We start from the raw sequence: 22,658 nt of genomic DNA, 5'->3' as shown, positions 1-22,658 counted from the left end.
AACCATCTGTGACGACAGTGTCCATGTTTCTGCATTGTAGAGTAACGTAGTCCATATATGAAGAGCTTACCAGTGGCTGAATATTGTCAAAAACTCACATTGTGACTTACTGTCAGCCCACTGTTTTACATCAACTCCCGGAGTTCGTCTCCTTTTTTTCCCTGCACTTCCTTCCACCACCTTTCAATAACCAATTGATGTAGCCTGTCCTGCCGATCCTCTCAAAATATGTCCCGCAAATTTTATCTTTTGTTTTGCTAACTCGTTTGCTCATCTATCTTGTGCTCCGATTCTTTTTCTTATTGCTTCGTTTGTAAGGGAGCGTTCAAATATTACGTAACGCCTTCGAGGGGGAGGAGGGGTTTATGCAAAGCGTTATGTTAGCGTCACATTGGGGGAGAGGGGGTTCAAGCAAAACGTTACGTAACGCTTTCGAGTACGGAATGGTAGTTTTTTGTGCTGAATTCGTACTGAAAAAGTGTTACATGGGGAGGGGGGGGGTCAAAAATTCGGAAAAAAAAGCGTTACGTAATATTTGAACGTTCCCTAATGTGTTTTTATATAATATTTTTAGTATTCTTCTGTAGCACCAAAATTGAAAAGCATTATTTTTTTGTGAATTTCTTTGCTGTAGGTCCAGCTTTCACTTCCATATAACATGACTGGTTTGATGTAACAAGATAGAAGTCTCAGTTTTAATTATAAATTTACAGTATAATTCTTTTTAAAAATTCCTTGCATTTCCAAAATGACGCTTTTGCTTGACTGATTCTTCTTTTTACATCATTGGTGCATCTTCCATCTTGTGTAATAAGGGACCCTAGGTATGTATACGTGGTGACCTGATCCAATTGTTCTCCTTCCAGCTTAATTTTTATTTTCATTGCTTTTTTTTTATCAACATTGTCTTTGTTTTCCTCAAATTTAGTTTCATTCCGTATTTTTTACTGATTTCATCCATGCTTTCTAGCAGTTTTTCTTCTGTGTCAGCCAGAATGACACAGAAAAGTATATCATCGCAGTTAGCTAAATAAAACTTCGGATTTGCCCTAATTCCAAGGGAAGGCGAATATGGCTGACAAGCGCCAACGAGGTTTAGCTTCTATGCAAATACCTTTTTGCGCTAAAATGCAAAGCTCAATTTTTGTGGCTAGGCCTACAGGGGATTTATCTTCTGTCAGCTGCAAAAGAAAAGATTTCGTGTGAGGTGAAGTAGGCTACCTGAATAATTCAATCCTTTAGAAAATTCTAAATAGCTTTTATGCTCATCACAAGACATCCTTCACCTCTTCTACCACAGAGATAGAATAACTTAAATTTGGAAAAAAAATGTTTTTTTTTAGAAAAAAAGGTCAGCTATTTTTTACAGTTTATGCACAAGACTATAGCTGTGGCTAACTTAAGTCCATATCAGCTAACGAACTATCGGCATGAAAAATTCTCTCTATTGCACAGCCAGAAATTGCTGTTTTCAACGGTAGCCAACGTGAAATTCTTTTGCACGTGCGTTCTCTGTATTTCAAACTCAACTAAGATACATCCAAAAACGTTTTATTGTTACATGCACGAGAGCGGCGAACATCTCACCCATATCAGTTTCACATTTATTGAAAGAAAGCGGCAATGCCTTGACAAGAAACGAGGTAAAAAGTGACACACAAATACAGGCGCATTGTCTTCTCGTCTCCAATTTCAATTTTCAGTAACCAGATATACATAAACTTATTTGTCACCAGTTAGCTTAAGGGTCTGTTCAAAGTGGCTGAGTAACAATGCGTAATCGTGCAGAATACGCACATGTAAAGTTCAGTGGCGTACCGTGACCACTTTGACAGGGTGTTCAGTGACGGCAAAGCAACAGCGGGGGGTCTGGGGGGCCTCCCCCAGAAAATTTTTAAATTTAACATTGAATTTGGTGCGTTCTGAGAGCATTTTCAGCACAAATTCTGAACATGAACAGAATTGACAAAACTAATGTTGTCGGAATGGAGAAGAATACAAAATAGATATGTATTTGACAGCGCCTATTGAATGAGACTTAATATCAAACATTAAGTTGCATTTCTAAAGTCACATACTTCAGTTCAGTTGCAACACCTTGAGAAATGTACAAGCGGATTAAAAACAAACAGGTGAAAGTTAAAATAAAAAACAATAGCAAAGCAACTCGATAACACTGGTCAACAAAAAAAACATTTTTTTTTGCATAGGCTTTGAGAACTGATTTAAGGTAACTTTGGGGTGCTGAATCCGAATCTGACCTCAGATTTATCCCATCACGTCAGGTTTGTGAGATATGATAACAGCAAATTGCTACTTTTGTCAAAAGTGGAAGATTTGGCGTTGCGTTTACCACCAACATATGCAGTGCTATAACGAAAGGTTAGTGTTAGATAGGCCAAAACAGCTTAAATAAGGTTACTGAACAAGCATTGCCATAAGCCTGTTTAAATCTTTGTGATTTCATGCAAAACATTGACGGGGGTGGGGTCAGTTATACTTTTAGCCTCCCTTTTGGTTTGTTACTACTGGATGGTTAATAATGTTGCTTAGAAAACAAATTGGTATCAAAATTATAGTGGGTGGGTGTATTTCAGCTACTTATGTACTACATGACCTGGATTTCTGGATATAGCACAATGTGTATGTGCAATAAACGCAACGTCAAATCTTCCACTTTTAACAAAAGTAATAATTTGCTGTTATCATATCTCACGAACCTGACGTGACAGGAAAAACTGAGGTCAGATTCGGCACCTCAAAGTTACCCTAAATCCATTAAAAAACTCCAAGCAAGAAAAGTTGTGTTGACCAGTGTAATAAACAAGAAAGTCGATTGCTATGTTGGTCGGCTGTACTTTTATCCGCCGTACTACTTAGTAAAAGCGAAAATGTTTAACACCTCGACTACAGAAGGAAAATTCATCTATAGCATAATTCAATTCTTCTTGTTTGTGCAATAAATTTTTGAATTACATCGTCGTAGAAAGCTTGCTTTTGCTTCAGTTCTAGCAAAAGTTCCTTCTCTATTGAAAGCAAGCTGAGCGAGCTCAGTCTTTCTTGTCCTTGTGTGGAACGCAAGCAGGTATGTATTCTCTTTAGAGCTGAGAAGCTTCATTCTGCCGATGCTGTAGTGCTGGGAATACTAAGTACGAGCTGCGTTAAGTTAAACAATTCGTTGAAGCCAGAACTTAAAGAGTTTTGATCAGGGATGGTTTTGATGAACATACTCATACATGTTTTGAACAGTTTGTTGCGAAAATTCTGGCAGCGAGTACACAACTTGAAGTTCAGATTTAAGCCGAGAATAATCGAAAATTCCTCCATATATATCTTGCAATTTTGTCATTAAATGGTCAGGGAATTCTTTTTTGAATTCAGGAAACTTGTCACAGCACAGCAGTTGAAAAAACTCGAATTTTGTGACAGCAGTAAATCTTTGATCGATCTGACAACAAACACTGTCGATTATATCCTGATAGAGCAATGAATAAATGACTTTATTAGTTTCATTATCAAAATCTTGATTACGTCTTGGACGCCTGGATGGACCATCATCACTTGAGTCTGAAATAAAAATGGAAAATCTTACTGGGGTGACTGTGTCAATCTAAACAAAAGCATGTTGTCTCAAACTAAACATACAGGGTAGCCTAAGTACCTAGTTTACTTACAGCCTACCTAATAATAATATAAGGAGAGGTAGTCAGTTTTAAAATGTATAATATACATTATCAGTACGGTAATCGAAGTTTTTTTTACAAACTTAACAGTATGATAGGTCTGGTAGTTAGTTGGTGCATTTCAGATGATCATTTTCCTCACAATTTGAAAATACATTAACTAGTAACTCGATATTCAAGTACTCACTTGATATTCAAGTACGGTAGGCTACCTATGTATTAAACAGTACCGGTATGCATCAAACTTCTTTTTTTTTAAACTAATTTTTATTGGTAACATCTCCTGTAACATATTAACAGGATGGAAGCTGACCTCATATAAGATCTTTTGCTTCCTTCCTCTCTCAGTTCAGTACATATACTGTAATACCAAAAAATAAACCAATGATTGATTGATTTTCATTTTGTACATACCTACTGGTACCGGTAAATTTCCTAGGCTTGCCACAGTAAAGATGGTGATCAAGATTGCTGCAAAATCATCACTGGCTTGAAAGCTAACAATGCATTTAAAAAAATGCAGTTCAAACTATGGCGAGAGCTAGATGAATGAAACAAGAGTTAAGTTTGGCAAACAAAATTGCCTTGAATTCTAGGAGGCATCCACTTTGACTAAAAATACAATAAAACATTTGCAAAAGGCCTTTATTTCTGGCTAAAATCTGCCTAATAACTTACTTTTGCAGTAGAAAGCTATTTTTCTGCCATTACCTCACATCAAAGTAGCTTACTTTGACGTCTTTTCACAAACATAGGCTACCTTAGACTGACGTATACTAGGATGCATTGCGTTACGGTACGTCAAAGCCCATCCAAATGTCTGCGACAAACCGCACGTCACCGCAGACAAGACGCACGCAGTCTAAGCGCTCCAATACACTCGCGTGGAATGTATCGAGCGATGCGATTTGTCGCAGTAAAAACGCATGTAGTCTAAACGCAGCTTTAGCCACTAGCCAATTTTTTTATTATCAGTAGCCTACCGGTATCATTTTGTTCATTGGCTTCACATTTTAATATATATATATTATATACCGTACCGGTGGTACACCCAAGACGAAACAAACATAGGCAATAATTAATGTGAGACAAACCAGGAGACACAGAAAGCGACTTTGAGTCAGCTGGCACCTGCTACATAATTAAGGTGTTTCAGCAATAAGGTACGGTACAATACCAGTAACATACAAACACTCCAATTACAAAACGATTAGATATGTTGTTTTAGAATGGTGCATCAATGATATTGGCTGTTACCATAAGCTTTGTTGCAGATTCAGACAAGCTAGTCCTAATTTACTGGCACTTGGTGCATAAAAAACATTTTATCTTATCTTGTTTCCAACTCTGATCACCTCAAACCATAGCTCAAACTCTAATCCAACAAGCTAAAACTTGCTATTGCCTGGGATTCCCCCAATGACGCGCCAAGGTGTGCAAATCAGCGAGTGCACACCCTAGCTGAACTAAAACCATTGCTGTTTTAGCTGCCTTGTGACGTCATTTTTCTTAATTGTTTATTTTAAATAGCACTCGCCAAGGTGTCAGTGCACACCCAGCTTAAAGCTTAAAGGTAATGACCGAAAAAAATTAAAGGCAATGACCTCAAACGTTGGAGTATTAAAATTAGAAGGGGACGAGTTTTGCAATTGAAAAGAAAGCAATCAGCATGCAGCAAGATGTTAGAATATCAGAAAAGTAAAGAACATCGACAACCGATGGAAATTTTCTTTTTTTCTGGATTTCTTGGGGTGTGCAGTGCACACCTTGCACACCCTGAATATACGCCACTGGTAAAGTTCATGAAACGAGATAGGCCACCCACTTATAAAAATACGCCAGCTGTGAGTGACGTGTAACAGCAAAGAACTCTTTGGTTTTGAAAACTTGTAATGACGAAAAATTGTGATAATAATGAGCAAGGACACTAAAAAACTATCAAGGCAGTGAATAAAACGCGAAAGTGAAAAACAATTTTTCTTCATTCATCATCATCTTCATCTAATAACGTAAAGTCAAAGTCTTTGAAAAATGTTCTGAAACGACCTCTTGCTTCCACCTCCTCTTCATGAGACACTGTGCACTCCCTCCAGTTGGCACGTTTTGGTTCCCCCAAAACAAGATCAGAACAAAGAGCTTCTCTAAAAATTGATATATTTACTTCGGTTTAACGCCTTGATATAATGGGTCTGCTACTATTCGGTGAGTCCGATTCGGTGAGTTCCTAACCTCTAACCCCTAACCCTAAAACGGCAATGATAATTAGGCTACGGTACCCGATAATTAAAAAAAAAAATTGAAAAAATCCCCCGTTAAGGGGTCGGACTCACCGAATCGGACTCACCGAAACGGGCCATATGATAGGGGAGAGTGGGGCTTGTCGGAAAGTTTTTTTTTAAAGTGAAATTTAAAACAATTGGTGCATAACCTGACAACTTGAAGCGGCTTAAATGATCATCTATGATGTCCTCTATCATACAACCAAAAATAAGTATTGAATCAATTCAGCTTTTAATGAAAATTTAAAATAAACAAACATACAATTGATTTTTCAACTAACCCCATACCTGGGGTTTGCTGAAAAACGTCAGTTTAATGCCCACTAATGAACTGGATACTATTTTTTCAACCAACAAACATTTACATGGGGTTGTAAGCACATATGTTTACTTGCTTTAAAATCAAAATGCAATGAATTCTACATCTAATCATCGGAAAAACATTTTTTAATAAACGCATTGTTAAAACTTGTGAGGCCGTGTTATAGCACATTCCAAGCTTTTCAAATTAAAATTTTACAATGTATGTCTGCTTAAAACAGGTACATTGGAACTTATACTACTTATTATCGTACCACAACGATATACTCGTAACATACTACATAGTCATACCGCCATCAAAACATTTTCCAACTAACCCCACCCACTATTTTCCAACTAGCCCCATTAGCATATGACAAACTATTTTCCTAAAATATTCAAGCATGGTGCAATAAACTAAAATTTGTTTATTTCTTAGTGTTGTAGAACACCTACAGCTGACACACACCAAAAAACTTCTTCCTATCTTCAACGATATCGACGCATGAGATGTTTTTAAATACGCTAAAAAATTTACTTCGAAAGTAAGAAAACACAAAATTGTCAGCCAAACAAACATACCTTGACTCAACAAATCGAAACTAACATGGATTGTGTGTTTTTATAAACTACTTCACATGTTTGCAGTAAATATTTAAAAAAGTTATGGAGAGTTAAAAAAATGATCATTTTTCAACTAACCCCGCCTTCCAACTAACCCCACTCTCCCCTACACTTGTTTTAATAATAGGATGATGTTATACACTACAGTAGTCAACTAGTCATGTCTGATACTACCTTGGGCGTATTTAACAAGAACTAATGTATTACAATACATTCAGCAACAAATCAAAAACAACGTTGCACAGCAACCTAACCCATGCAGACGTGAACTACTTGCCTGCCGAATTGTAATGGAAAGTATCTTTGAATTCTGTGCATCAATCGGCTACCGTCTGGTAGTTCCACGTGGAAGAAGGGGCATCCAGGGGATAGAATCTTGAAACGTTAACAAGCATCCATCAACACAGGTAGACAGAAGACTCGAAATCAAACGCAAAAAATTAAAGTAGTTGCTACTTGCAGAACTACATAATAATGTAAAATTAATGAAAGTGCAGTAAAAAAATATTAGATGAAAACATCCATCTTTCCAAGGCTAAAGGTGAGTTTCTTTTGTAAGTTCGGAAAACGTAAAGAAATAGTTGGAGTGGGGATTAAACCTTGCTAAAACCCTAAAACCTAAATATGCAATCTACTGTTAAGTATTGCGCAAGCAGTTGCGCCTTTTTGACTGTTAAACGGTCGCTCGATTCACCTAGAGGTCACGACACTTAAGCAGGACACTGGATGGAAGACATCCGGAACGTAGAGTGGTGCACCTCCGGCAGGTTCAATCACAATCAACCACAGCTTGGGTGGTTTCAACTCCAACATGCACAACTTGGGACCGGCTCCCTCAGATACACCTTAATATTCTCTACATCAGGTATAGGAAACCGACCTTTCTACGCATTTTGACACTAATTCTGTCGATCTATGATCAATGGTTCCGGAGATACGCCCAAATTTCAAGATTTTGAGGCCAAAAATTTCAAACCTCGTGGACCACCTCTATATGATGTCATAATTTAAAAAAATTTGGGGTGTAAAGTTTTTTCCCCAAAAACCACCAGATGAGACCCCAGGCATTTTGCATTTCAAAAATGGTGGAAAAATGAAACACCCTAATAAATACGGTACGGAGAAAAAAACCGTTGACATTCTCGAGCGCTCGGTCTAACAAGGCACCAAAGGATGTATGAACGAGAACTGAGCAAAACTGCTCTAAACCGGTTTGGCACTACCTGCTTAAAAGTTTGGAAAACCACGTACGAAAGCGTAGCCGGTCGTTTGGTCGACAGACATTTGGTCGACAGGACGTTTGGTCGACAGGACATTTGGTCGACAGGACATTTGGGTTAGGGTTAAAGACAGAGTTAGGGTTAAGGTTAGTTAACTAACCCTAAAATGAATCGTTCTGTCGACCTAACGTCCTGTCGACCAAATGACCCGGTACCGTACGAAAGTAGATTTGAAGCACAAACCGGTGTTTTTCTTACTCTTAGACGTTCAGTTGCATTAACTTCAACGCGCTAACGTACCTGTTTCAAATCCGTTCTTTTCGGTAGTTCGGTTAATTCGATTGGAGCCGGTTTACCTTGCTTGTCGGTGTGCTTGCTAGCTAGGTTGTAAAAAGCTTGTTTTATATCGTCCGACGTAATACCTGGAGGTAACGGTACAACCTAAAAACATACAGTTTGCAAAAACTACAAAGAGCAATATAAACCTAACTCCAGTAAATATTCTGTATTAACAACTCTACAATATTGGCAACAATGCAATTGTAACCTAAATCTCACCGACAGATACAATCAGGATTGGTGATACTTAAACACACGACACATAATCGCTACACAGCTAATCACGGGGGATACTTTTTTCAACAATCTTAGCTCTTATATTTGTATAGGGTCGTTACGGATTAGTGCAGGCCCTTAGGGGAATCTTTAGGCTAAACGTGTTACACGTTGTTTTTTTGCATATTTTTGCAGTTGATCAACCCAACTTTGATTTTAGTGGGTGCCGCAACTTTTTGGGTCACGTGATCACCCCCAAATCGGGGATTTCCCCAGAAATCACGTTTCAGCTCTTTTTACGTCATTTTTGTGCAATTACATATTTGATTTTTGTATATTTTAACTTAAAAAGCACATACAAATAAGTGAGACAAAATAAACACAAAATAATTTTACTGATGACGTCATTATGACGTCATCACATATATTTTTTTGCTTTTTTAACCTATTTTGGTCGTTTGCTGTTGGTTTTAGTTGGAGTACCGGTTACTAAAACCATTTCACAATTCCTAAAAGTAGTTTCGTCATGATTGCATCTTTTATGACGTCATCATTACATTATTAAAACTAGACAACTTCAAATTCTGGAACCAAAGGTAAGTTTATTCCGAAAAAAGCGATCAAATACTCTCATTATAAGTTTTGCAAATGCTTAAAATTTTACAATTGCAAGCAATAAAAATAATTCCAGTACAGTATGACGCAATAACGACGTCATCAAGGGAATAACCAGAAGAGCAGCTACCAGGGGTGAATTTCCCTTTTGGTCATACCACTTTAAAATTTAAAATAATATGTAGGCCTAATTATGATCTACAAATCAAATTAATACACGACCCCAGATGATGCAATGTCAGAGTCTTAACACTGTTAATTCAAGATGAAAAAACTAGCGGTTTTCGATGTTAAATTTCTACCATACGTAATTTGATGTTAAAAAAATTCGTGTACGACAAGTTTTTTCAAGTTACAAGATAGAGTTTAGAAAGTCAAAAGCATTTCTTGAATGATCAGTGTGAATTGGAGATGAAACGTCAATGTGGATTGAAGATGAAACATCAGAGAGGATTGGATATTTTGTGGTCGAATTGCATGTTTCGTACTCGCATGAACAAAGACTTGTGCATTTTATGGATTTTTTCTTACAGGAACATCGAGAGCCACAAGTAGACTGACAAAACGGAACAAGCTGATTTGCATCATTATGCTTCCAACCCCAAGCTAAAGGAGAAGGTAGTTGCTGAACATTTACGAGGCTTGATTTCCGTATTTCAGCTTGATGTATCGCTCTGCGTGTATGTTGCATCAGAGCAGCTGACGTTGGTTGCAGCTTTTCAATAGTGCAACCATTGGTAAACATCATATAACGGCATTCGTCTACATCCGTGATAGTAGGACCATTGCCTAAAGAGCTATGACATACTTTTGTATGTCATTTATAGAACTAGGTGAGCTTGAGAAATTCAGAGAGTTAAATAAGCCACACATTGCGGTAAGATTAAGCTTCCAACAATCCCAAGCCTTTTTTTCCAAAGACGAAACAGTATCACAGATTGTGATAGTATAAAACAAAGGTAAAGAAGCGCAAATCATCGGAGATTGAGGTGAAGATGAAACAATATCATGGATTGGAATGAAGCGAGTTTTTTCTCCAACTCCAAATTCAACCCATAGTTTACAGATTTCTAACTTGTCAAAACACGAAATTGCAATAACTACCACATCAGTATCTACTGTTTTGACTATGGCATCGGATTTTCCATGTTTCACATGGAGAAACATACGGGTGTCTGCCTCTTCGTGATCACATGGGGAAACCTCAGACATGTCCAATGTTTGATTGTTAAGAGCTGTATCTAACGATGTTACAACAATCGTAAACAAGTTTGGATCGACTGAAGTTATCACAGCTTGTTGAACCAGTTGATATCACGCAGTTTTGTTGCTGTCATTTCCCAAAAACTCAGGCCAGTTGAGAGGAAGACGCGTATTACTTGTGACAGCCACGTAACATCCAGACCCTGTTTTTTGCAGAGGATAAGCCTCAAATAGCTACTGCCATCACAGAACATGCCAGCAGTGTGATGTCAGCCGATTATGAAGTAGTGAAAGAATCTGTCTCGAAAACCGATCACTACGTCTTTGATGGAGGGTTCTTGTTGCATCGAGTGCCATGGAAACTGGAGACAGTTATGGGTCTATTGCACAGTCGTACGCAGATTTTACCATTCGTCATTATCGCTTAGCAACGGTGGTCTTTGATGGATATGGAGGTCCGTCTATCAAATACAAAACCCATCAAAGACGCGGCATGAACGTCCACCCGGTTGTTCACTTTACTGTAGACACCCAGTTCATTAGAAAGAAGGAGCAGTTCTTGCCTCGAGCTTCCAACAAGGAAGGATTCATTTCTGCTCAACTGAGGAATAGAAGCTGTAATGTGATGAACGCTCCAGGTGATGCAGATGTTGACATCGTCAAGACGGCAGATGGACAGCCCTCATCGACATAGTACGACTTTAATTGGTGAAGACCCGGACCTTTTAATATTGATACTACGCTATGCTGACACTGACCCAGACATTAAAGACCTCTATTTCCGCTCCGAAAAGGCTTACGCAACCAAGATACACGACATCAACAAACTTAAAGCAATCATCGGACCAAACATAATGATGCTTACAGCTCCTCTTCATTCACCGGTTGTGATTCAACGTCAAGGATATTTGGTATCGGGAAGAAGACGCTTTCAAGAAACTAGTGAAAAGTCAACCAATAATCAAAGAATGTGCAAATTGCTTTACTCTCCCAAATCAGACAGACCACATCATTAAGGATCTTGGAAACAAAGCTATGACCGTTATGTTTGGCAACGATGGCAGTAGTAACCTAGAAACACATCGATACAATATATTGGTCAAGAAAATTAAAACAGCTAAATCCTTTGTTCACCCTGAACGTTTGCCACCTACATCATCCTTTACCAAATTCCACTGCTTCAGAGTTTACTACCAGATTATGGTCAGGATGGGTAGGCTACTGACGATGGTATGGATGCTCTAGACTGGGAATGGAAAGTAGACAATAATCAGATGGTTCCAATCATGACGGACATGAAAGCTGCCCCGGACAACCTACTGAAAATGATCACTGCAATTGCGAATCGTGTTCACCTCACTGTAGTTGCCGGAGATATGTGCTACCATACCATGCTGGATGTGGACCATGCCAAACTGGTTCATGTGTCCATACAGCAATCACATAATTACAGACGATGACAGCGATGAGCATTAGTAATACTTGATCCATTTGCTTTCTTTACGCTGATTATGTCAAGAGTCTACATGACCACATCGTATGAGCTCTTTATGCCTGATCAGTTAACCCAAATATATATAGAAATTTACCGGGTTTATTAATAAACAATACATTGTTATTGTACATTTTTAATTGTTTTGGCAGCCATCTTGGATTGCCATATTGAATTTATAGGCTATCAGATAATTTAACAATTCTGAGAATGGTCTCATTGACTTCACAAGGTATAAAAACCTAGATATAGACACCAAAACTACACGTTTTGGTCATATGATAACCTAGTTATGGTCAATTTACTGTTATTTTAATGGTTTGGCGGCCATCTTGGTTTGCCATATTGAATTTATAGGCTATCAGATAATTCAACAATTCTGAGAATAGTCTCATTGACTTCACAGGGTATAAAAACCTAGATATAGACACCAAAACTACATGTTTTGGCCATATGATGACCGAGTTATGGTCAATTTACTATGTTATTTTAATGGTTTAGCGGCCATCTTGGATTGCCATATTGAATTTATAGGCTATCAGATGAATTAACAATTCTGAGAATGGTTTCATTGACTTTACAGGGTATAAAAACCTAGATATAGACACCAAAACTACATGTTTTGGTCATAGGATGACCGAGTTATGGTCAATTTACTGTTATTTTAATGGTTTGGCGGCCATCTTGGATGGCCATATTGAATTTATAGGCTATCAGATAATTCAACAATTCTGAGAATAGTCTCATTGACTTCACAGGGTATAAAAACCTAGATATAGACACCAAAACTACATGTTTTGGTCATATGATGACCGAGTTATGGTCAATTTACTGTTTTGTTCAATGGTTTGGCGGCCATCTTGGAAGCTATCTTGAAAATAACCACTTTCCGAAAGTTGGATTCCTTAAGATTTTGAATATGTTAGTACTGACACTCAATACTAATCAAATCAGTTGAAAAACCATTGGTAACTTATTGTAACCAAAAAAGTAACACCAACAACAAACAAGCGACTACAATAAGAAAAAAACAAGCAAAAAATTAATACATGACGTCACAATGACGTCATTAATAACATAATTTTGTGTGATTTTTATCTCGTGTATTTTGTAGTGGCAGTCAGTCCAAAAAAAAAAAAAAAACGTATCTAATTGCATAAAAATGCCGTGAAAAGAGCTCAAAATTTACTTGGGGGGAATCCCCGATTTGGGGGTGATCACGTGACCCAAAAAGTTGCGGCACCCACTAAAATTGAAGTTAGATTCATCAACTACAAAAATATGCAAAAAAACAACGTGTAACACGTTTAGCCTAAAGATGCTCATTTTTGCCCCTAAGGGCCTGAACTAGATGCGAAGTTTCGTTTTTCCGGCCACTCGACATTTTTTTATGTCTTGCTACAGCTTGCATTTAACAAAAAATAACTTAAATTCCTTTAAAATTAACTTTAGTACTTCTACATAAGCTATAAAAAGTACAATGTTTTTTAAATCAGAAAAAAAGGGAACCGGTCTAGCTGAGCAGATAAGCCAAAAGTGAATGTATTTTCGCAATTCGGATCTCCTTGAGTTTGATATATAATTACTAACATTTGGTTTTTACCTTACTCTAATTCTAACCATAGCCTTTGTAGGCATACACGTAATCATAACTCGACTGTGTCCAAAACCTGACGTCAGAAGGTCACGAAGCAACTAAATAAGATGAAGATGACAGCACTAGCAAGCAGAGACAGTGAGGGTAAGGATCGGATAGTGAATGTTAAAAAGATTGTCCGTTGTACTTTTTGGTTCAATGTTGCCTCGTTGGCTGAAGAAAGGGTTACGATGTGAGAAGCCATGGTGCATCTGTTATGGGAATAAATTCACAAGGTTCCGTGCTATTTGAATATCCGGCAGAGATAAGCAACTTAAAGCAGTTTGCTGATCTTCATATAGCACTTTGCTTACAAGTTTCACTAAGTAATGCTTTACAGGTCATGATGGACTTTTTCATGCTCAACGTCTTTTTAAAACGACGCTCGTTAATGCGTGACTTTGTTTTGTAAACGAAGTACAATATTCATAAATTCATTGATCTCCTGTTAAAACGCCTGTCACTAGATTGAAAATATCAAGGTCGTTTGGAGCAAAGAATTAGAATTGGGGAAATTGTCAGCTTCTGCAGAGTTGTATCAGAAATCAAGCCCTACAAAAAAATGATAGAACCGCTTTGGTTTGTCAAACTGCGGAAAAACGGTGGGCGCAAAAGAAATAGTTTGGTTTATTACTTCAAGCCGTTAAAACCTGTGTTTGCATGTGGTCTGTTCTGTAGTTCCGCTCAAAGATAACACAAGGCCGGCCCTCGCTATAGAAAGCTTTCATTAAGGCTTCTTTGAACTTTTCTGCTTCCTTTCGGGTATCCTCAGGAAGATCAAGAGAGGATGAATGATGAGCGATTGGGAGGATAAGGACATGATCCGGAGTCAATCCTCCCTTTGCCATGGCAACGTAACACTGAAATAGATCACATATTGGAAATGTTATTAATATCAAACGGAATGCCGCTGCGCTAAATCAAATGAAAGAAAAAAGTATAAAAAATATTCTAAGCTTCCTAATCACTTTTTCATTCCATATTCGACAAATGCACATTACACAACCATGATCGATGGAGGAAAGTGAATTCGTATGAAATCGGCTTCAGGTTCGCGCCGACAGGGAAACCGCCGTGCAACATAAAGAACTTGTTTCAAAAGAGTTTGAGTTTCAGACAAACATTTGTTTAAAAAATAATTTATGCACAAGGACAATATCACATGAATCAATTGATCTTCACACATTACAACAGAAATGTATACATGAGTTGTATAAATTTGAGCAGGTCTTGATCACATCGCCGTCTACAGAACGCACAAAATTAGTTGCCAACACGTTTGTGCTGAAAGTTACATCGATGTAAAATAAAAATAACATTTTAAAGCAAAAACAAGACTCACCAGTTCCCCTACACAGGCAACCAGATGTTTCTCGACCTTTTCACCACCCAGACAAAACCAACACGACCAATCCTCTGGAAAAGTCAATGGATGAGTTAACAAAAGCACTCCACAAATGACCAGATAGCTTTAGTGGCATGTTCTCTACTTACGTTTATTGGTATGATGGTCCTGAAGTTAAAAACGAACCAGGACGACTTCAGTCAAGTGACCGGTCTTTACCGAAAATTCAAGCTCTTAAAATGAAAGCAACTGGCAGATTAACTTACGGGGTCTGGCTTGTTTCCTTTCAGGGCCGGAATAGTCGTTGCTAGTTCTTCTTTTCTTTCCACTATTAGGCGTGTAATTCATATTCCACCTGAACTGCTGCTGAAATATGCACAAAGTGAGAAACAAGACTATGCAAGCAAACGAGACATGGCTGCAACAACAAAACCTTTCCCACCCTGAAATAATCTTCCTCAAAAACAAACTAAACGTTTAAAGCAGCTTACACGTCACCATCCACTTACATTAGCATCGTTCTTGTTTGGTGTTGTTTTATCTGCAGCTTTTTCCTTGAACGGACATTCTGTGGTGTCGGGTGGTTGCTGCGTGAGATCGGACGGCTTCATGTGAGTCAAAGGAACGATTGAAAATGCGTATAAGTACTGCAAACATAACAAATACAGTTTATACACAATGTACGGTTGAAGCAAACATTCTGTTGCTGTTGACAAAGCTATGCACTTTTTCACGAACTGTATTGGTGCCACTTGGTGGGTGTTTTTTTCCGATTCATTTATTGTAGTCGTTGATCAGATATCATATATAAGAAAGTATATAAATCAAATATAGTTATTACTAGGGCAACCAATTTTTTGACCTAAAAACTTGAAATTTTGACTTTATAATTTACAAATTTTGACCTAATTTTGACAAATAACTTTATGCGTTTGCAACTCCAATGCGAAATACAAAGCATATTAAAAATCAAACCGTTAGGTAAGGATATCTTCTTTTTGTAATAAAATAAAAGAAAAATGTGGAAGACTCAACGACACCACAGCTAACGAAGAGGTAATGAAAGTAACTCGAAAAAGGGCAAACGATAAATATGGAGTATGTCTTTAAATATCCCGAAATTACTGAAAGGGTTTTGCAGTATTATACAGTAGAATTCGCCTATAGTGACACCTGAAGGGACCGCGGAAAAAGTGTCACCATAACCGAAGTGTCACTATAGCCGAATGCTACTCAACTTTTGCGTATGCAAACGGGACTTTGCAACAGGTGTCACTATAGGCGAAGTGTCACTATAGCCAAAGTCACTATAGGCGAGGTGTCACTATAGCCAAAGTCACTATAGGCGAATTCTACTGTACTTCTAGCTAAAGACAAATTTGAGAACATCTGGAAGCTAAAACTCAATAAACAGTTGTAAACTTATACTGGTTTGAGCATTCACCTAACCAAGAACAAAGGCCACGTTATCTGCATTCCACGCCTAGCCTACTTAATGTTCAATTCAGTAGTGGACGAAGCAAGATTATTACCTCAGAAATTGCAACAAATAGATCATTACGTCAGAATAGCAACAGAAATTGCAACAAAAAATCAGTATCTGTATAGCTTTAATGAAATATCAATAGAGATAACAAAAACTACGTTAATAGAAAATTTTGACCTAACCATAAAATTTGACTTTTTTTTTACTTAATAACTTTGAAACCTCTCTTCGTGTCAGCCTGAAATTTAGTTTATGGACGTTTTATAAACTTTGAACAAGGCAGAAAAATTTTGACTTTATTGACTTTTGGTTGCCCTAGTTATTACTATCTGAAGCCTTTACAAATTGTTTCACCTAACGGATCATCAGAAGGTCTGAAAAAACATGCAAACAGTAAAGAATCGATAATTCTGAAAAGATATTAAATATTACAACTGTAATTTAATCTGCAAAAAAAACCTCTAAACCTGAATTTCTGAAAAGATATTAAATATTATAACCGTAATCCAATCTGCAGAAAAAAAACCTCAGAATTACTAAGGACTACCTTCATCCGTTACGACAAAGTTTCAATCAATTTGTCCCAATGGAAACTAAGCAACATGATGGCAACAAGGTAGTCCTTAGTAATTCTGAGGGTTTTTTTCTGCAGATTGGATTACGGTTATAATATTTAATATCTTTTCAGGAATTCAGGTTTAGAGGTTTTTTTTGCAGATTAAATTACAGTTGTAATATTTAATATCTTCTCAGGAAGTACAGGTTTAGAGATTTTTTTTGGCAGATTAAATTACAGTTGTAATATTTAATATCTTCTCAGGAAGTACAGGTTTAGAGATTTTTTTTGGCAGATTAAATTACAGTTGTAATATTTAATATCTTCTCAGGAAGTACAGGTTTAGAGATTTTTTTGGCAGATTAAATTACAGTTGTAATATTTAATATCTTTTCAGAATTATCGATTCTTTACTGTTTGCATGTTTTTTCAGACCTTCTGATGATCCGTTAGGTGAAACAATTTGTAAAGGCTTCAGATAGTAATAACTATATTTGATTTAATTCGCTCTGCTTTGCCTTTTTGCTTGGCATTGAGCACTTTTTGTAGTATTAATAGTTTTCATTGTTTTAAGAAAGTATATATGTATAAGAAAGTATATATGTAAGAAAGTAACATGAAATTGCAGGTAGATGCATGTCTTCAACTAGAAAGATTTTCAAGTAGACCAAGCAGTCCAGTGGACAAATCTTGATCAAAACTCATTTCGCCAATGTTGAATTTTTAAAGTGAAAGCAAAATTGAACGTATTTTTGTAAAGTTCTCAGCTTACCTAGTACTAGCAAGGCTATCACACGTCACACCAATATCCTTTGAGTGACAAGAGGGCTCTTGATGAGGCTGCTATAAAAACCACACACTTGGAAGATGCCATGCTGGATTGCTAGTGGAACTACATAACGCATACCAAAGATACTTAAAAGGAGAAAAACACGAACTTTTTGCTTTTCCTTGTTTCCGACCGACGCCAGAGCAATAAAACGGGTCACGTGTTTAGAAGATTCAGCCAGCACAGTGTGGTTGCGATATGGAATGCGTTCGTAATAAATTCCTTCCAGACCGGAAAATAGATACCTGATTAAAAAGGTGAGTTTATTGAATTGGAAGAAAACCTGCGACAAACCGTAATGTAGATTTTTACAAGAATATTAAGCATAGCAAAAGGTTCAGAACCATGTTGTCCTTAGCGGGAATCGAACTTCCTACTTGATGGGGATTGTGGACGTCCTCATCTTGAGTGGGAACTTTCCATTAAGTTTGAAAGTTCGATTCCCGTTTAAAAACAACGTGAATATGCACCACTGATGATCTCAAACAAGAGTGAAACTCGAGTATGGCGTCTTCCATTGTTCGATCGTAGCCTTAATGCCTTCTACAAATCTCCATATTTCAAAAATTCAATAACATTGTGCATCAAAATAATTTTCAGATTTATTTGAAACTGTCATTGCATCTGAATCGATAGTATGATAATCCAATGGCATTGAGCTGAACGTGCAGCTATGGAAAAAGCAAATTACCTTGGTTTGACCAATCGCAACAACTTAGAGAGCATTGAAGAACCGCAACCTTTGCATCTCTCTGCACTCTGTAAACGCGTAATAGGTCATGAGATAACGTTCTTTGCAACAAAACAAAAAAAACGCTGTCAACCAAAAGACAGTACACATTAGACTCTTGGAGAAAGTCACTTTAGGCGTTTGTTGAATTTCTTCAAATGCAAATCATTCAACCGGCAGATATTTAGCACCATCTACCATGCGCCGAATGGTGGGCGTGGCCTGCGTAAAGTGGATAACAAATGAATTCAATGGCTGCTAGACGCCTATCCAAACATCAACCAAGTCACCACCACAACCCAAAGGTAGAAAAAGGTAGAGCCCCTCGACCCCTGGAGTGGTGAAAAAGGTTTACACGAAGAAGACTCAACCTTCGTATCTTGATTTGTTAAAACTTGTATGGCTTCGTCATAACAAGAAACAATTTGTCTAGTTTTCTAACTAAGTATGATGAGCATGAACTGAGTCAAAGAATGCATAACCGAGGACAAAGATAACAAGTTCTTCAAATATCAATAAAAATAAAGTGGTTGCAAATGACCTTTTCTATTCAAACTAAATCGATTACATTTTTGATTGATAGCCATAAGGCAATGGTTGTCTATGGCTCTATGCAACAAGTAATGATAAAATCAGAAATAGATTAAAAAATAAATGAGTGGATATACAGTATTATCGGCTAATTAATGCAAGAAACTTGACTCCTCAACAGAAATACAATGCTGTATTTTTAAAAGGTTACCGTACATAATTCAGTAGCAAACAAACCGGAGCATTTCCGAACGCAGAAATTCCTTTTGGCCACGGAGAAGTGAGTAATATGTCAACTCCATTGTAATCTTTGCTGGTGACATTCAACGTCGCAGACAGTGCATTGACATCTGCCTGTGTGAAGCAATACTCTGGATCAGGACCCGAGCCTGTCGGGGTCTCGCAACCACTCAAATAGGCTATCCTAAGACCGGATGCTGTGGTAAAAACCCCTTGTTTACCTATAAAAACAAGCAACTAAAGTAGCAAAGTTAAACTACTAATAAGTTATAACGTTAAAGCAATAACAATTATAGGACTTTAATACTAACAGCATATTCTAAAGAAATGATATTTTTCAGATTCTAACTGTAATTGTGTTCTCTAAAATTTGATACTATGCAAAGCATAAAATCATGATTTCAGATGCACAACTGAACACAACTTACCTAAAAAAGTGATGTTTTCACAAAAATCAAACCCGTCTAGTGACTCATCATAAAAAGCCAAGTGGCTCTGCTGATTAGGACCCAGGACATAAGTTGGAATGGGTGCTTTTAAAGTTCCGTTACGATAAGAATGCCATTCAGTTGTTAGGGTATCATCGTTTCCAAAAAAGTCACCAACACACAAAAGCATCTACGTAGAAACAAGAGTACTGTCAAACAAGTACACATAACAATTGGCATATTCCATACACATGCTAGGCTACTACACTTATATGGATTAGCCTATCGTCAAAATTGCCAGTCTGCAAACTACTGTGCTACGAAATTATTAAAACATATATAATATATACTACAAAAACAACACTAAATAACAAGAATAAGGCATCAATAATATATATACACTATACAGTATATGATTAATAAGGTGACAAGAACAGGAAACTAACATAATGTTTTCATATTTGTAAATGGTTTAATAGAGATTAAATTAGTGGTGCTATATATATATATGTCAAATATGCAATCTTAACAGCAAAAACTGACACAAAAAACCTCTGTGCTACCTAAGGTCTTGTGAAAAGCAATTATCATGTAACAAGAATTAACAGAATCACTACAAGCTGATGGAAAGCAATCCATTGAGTGTGTGAAATGTGAAAAACATCAAAATTTGTTTACTGGTGAAAAAATAGAAAGCATTGTTAATTATGACGTAGCGATAAATCACAAAAGTATTTGATAAATGGGACTCATAAGAAAAGGGACGAGAAGATCAAATAAACCATGTACATTAGGGTGCATCATTTCCCCCTCATTTTAGAAATTCAACTTGTGCCATTGAGAAATGGTGATCATTCCAGGCCAAATTCAACTAAAAAAATATGAGGCTACCAGACCCCCTACCACCACTTCCTCAACCAAATTCTATATTCACTTATTAGTTTGGTATGGTAAAGTTTCAATTTCATTATATGTCCTTGCTTTCTATATAGCTTTTCTTACACCTTTCGTGTATAAAGCATAATTATGTAGAAAATTTTTGAAATATTATTTTCTTTACATATTTGAATCAAATCTAGTCGTTGTAATAAATTTAGTACCAAACACTGTGTGGTTATCTTGTTTATTTTATAAGTTATAGCGATTCTACTAAACCAAATTCAGGGGATGAGGAGGTGGTGTTAGGGGGTCCAGTGACTCTCATATTTTTTTGTTTAAATCTGACCTGGAATAATCATTATTTTTCAATGGCACAAGTTGAATTTCTAAAATGAGGGGAAAATGATGCACCCTAATGTACAACCTAGTCACTACAACATTTGACATGAGTGAAAAATTGCAACATATTGAAAGAACGTAGCCACTACAAATTAAGAACAAATGAAAGGTAATAGAAAATGGTCAGACTATAGGTAGTTTTTAATTTAATTTTGTGTCTGTGCTTGCAATTAAATCGATTATTTCTTCTTTGTTTATTGATATGGTACACAAACAAAGATCTGCAGTAGCAAAGTAAACTTTTCAAAAAAATTATATCAGATGACTATCATTCAGTTTGCACCTGTCTTTATTAAAACCTTTCCTTGTCACTTTTGCCATTAATATTTTGGCTTTGCTTCATAAACCCTTCATTTGGAATTGCTGCATATACTGTATTTCTAAAATCAAGGGCATAGCCTAATCAATATATCAAGTAACTAAGCATCAAATGACTCTCATAAGAATTGAGTAAATACATACATCAAATTTTGAACCCTTCTTCAGAAGCTTGTTGACTCTGTTGTATATGACATTCAAATTCCCTTGAATGTCTCCACATACGAGTCTGTGACAAAATGCATTGGTATTATCGAAAATATCTATGAGAATTATTATAATTAAGGCAACATATATATATACTATATTACATTATTATGTAAACTACGGTACTTAATAAAATGGGCTAATTTAGCTAGAGTCTATGAGTACAATAGGCTTAGAAATGTAACAATATTTTTTATCTTATTAGTTTATCATTTCTTTTCAGTTTATCATTGATGAACTTCAGAAACAGCTCTCCATTCAGCAAAAGCTTCTACAAATTTTAGTCACAACCAGTATATAGTTTGAAATCTTTTGCAAGCATGGCAATCTCTAGAATAAAATTTCAAAATTTTTGAAACCAAAGATGAATATATCATCTATATACAATTTATTAACACATTAACACAATGACACACTATTCTGTGTATGCCTCACATTTTCATTGCCATCGTTCTTGTTGAAATACAATGATGAAATCTGTTAGTTTCAAAATTCACCAGCACTTCGTAAGTCAACACTGTGCAATTTATATTAACACAAAATGTGAGTCGCCTGGAATTTGTAATTTTCAAAAATAAAAATGTCAAAATCTAGTTTTCATTGAATCTACACTCTACAGTACTACCTAAAGTAAGATCAGACTCCATCATCTAATATCAGTCAACTGGTAATTCGATGTGACTTATGGGTAATTTGACGCGACTTATGATGCTTATGGGTAATTCGACACAACTTATGGTGCTTACGAGTAATTCGACGCGACTTGTGGTGCTTATGGGTAATTCAACACGACTTATGGTGCATGCATATGGGTAATTTGTGGGACTGTTTGAATAGAGTTTTCCAGTATCAGCTCAAGAAGAAATAGTGCATAGAAGTAGCAGGAGCACATGTTACTTTTGATTCAAGTCGTGGAAGTGCATTATTTTTCATCGATTGGTAGCAAGCAGAGCCACTTTTTTGTGCCATAGCACGTTACTTTCAAAGTACTAAATGTCCACCTCTGACTATAATGAAGTGTGCAAAAGAGACTACAAACAAATTCTACTGTAAATCTGTAGGCTAATAGGTACATGATGTATAGAATGCCTTTCATTTTATTT

The 22,658-nt window shown here is 36.7% G+C and overlaps 1 protein-coding gene across 2 annotated transcripts; it reads right to left on the bottom strand.

Annotated features, from left to right (window-relative positions):
* Positions 1 to 4,688: 4,688 nt before the first annotated feature.
* LOC145783061 (CWF19-like protein 1) lies at positions 4,689 to 22,103 on the bottom strand. Of its 2 annotated transcripts, none has more exons than XM_082594832.1 (13): positions 21,991 to 22,103; positions 21,493 to 21,577; positions 19,753 to 19,942; positions 19,322 to 19,545; positions 18,515 to 18,582; positions 17,933 to 18,068; positions 15,462 to 15,599; positions 15,219 to 15,318; positions 14,950 to 15,023; positions 14,258 to 14,467; positions 8,407 to 8,547; positions 7,164 to 7,261; positions 4,689 to 5,824 (listed from the first exon to the last, which is right to left on the bottom strand). In XM_082594832.1, exons 1-13 carry the CDS (start codon positions 22,002 to 22,004, stop codon positions 5,665 to 5,667), a joined length of 1,638 nt encoding a protein of 545 aa, XP_082450958.1. In that variant the 5' UTR covers positions 22,005 to 22,103; the 3' UTR covers positions 4,689 to 5,664. The 2 variants fall into 2 exon arrangements, with proteins under 2 accessions (XP_082450958.1, XP_082450959.1); XM_082594833.1 differs by having other exon boundaries at positions 15,219 to 15,315.
* Between the last annotated feature and the right edge of the window lie 555 nt (positions 22,104 to 22,658).

The sequence above is a fragment of the Aplidium turbinatum genome, chromosome 14 (assembly GCF_918807975.1).
Source record: "Aplidium turbinatum chromosome 14, kaAplTurb1.1, whole genome shotgun sequence".
Taxonomy (NCBI): Eukaryota; Metazoa; Chordata; class Ascidiacea; order Aplousobranchia; family Polyclinidae; genus Aplidium; species Aplidium turbinatum.
This window is presented reverse-complemented; position numbering and strand designations above follow the sequence as displayed.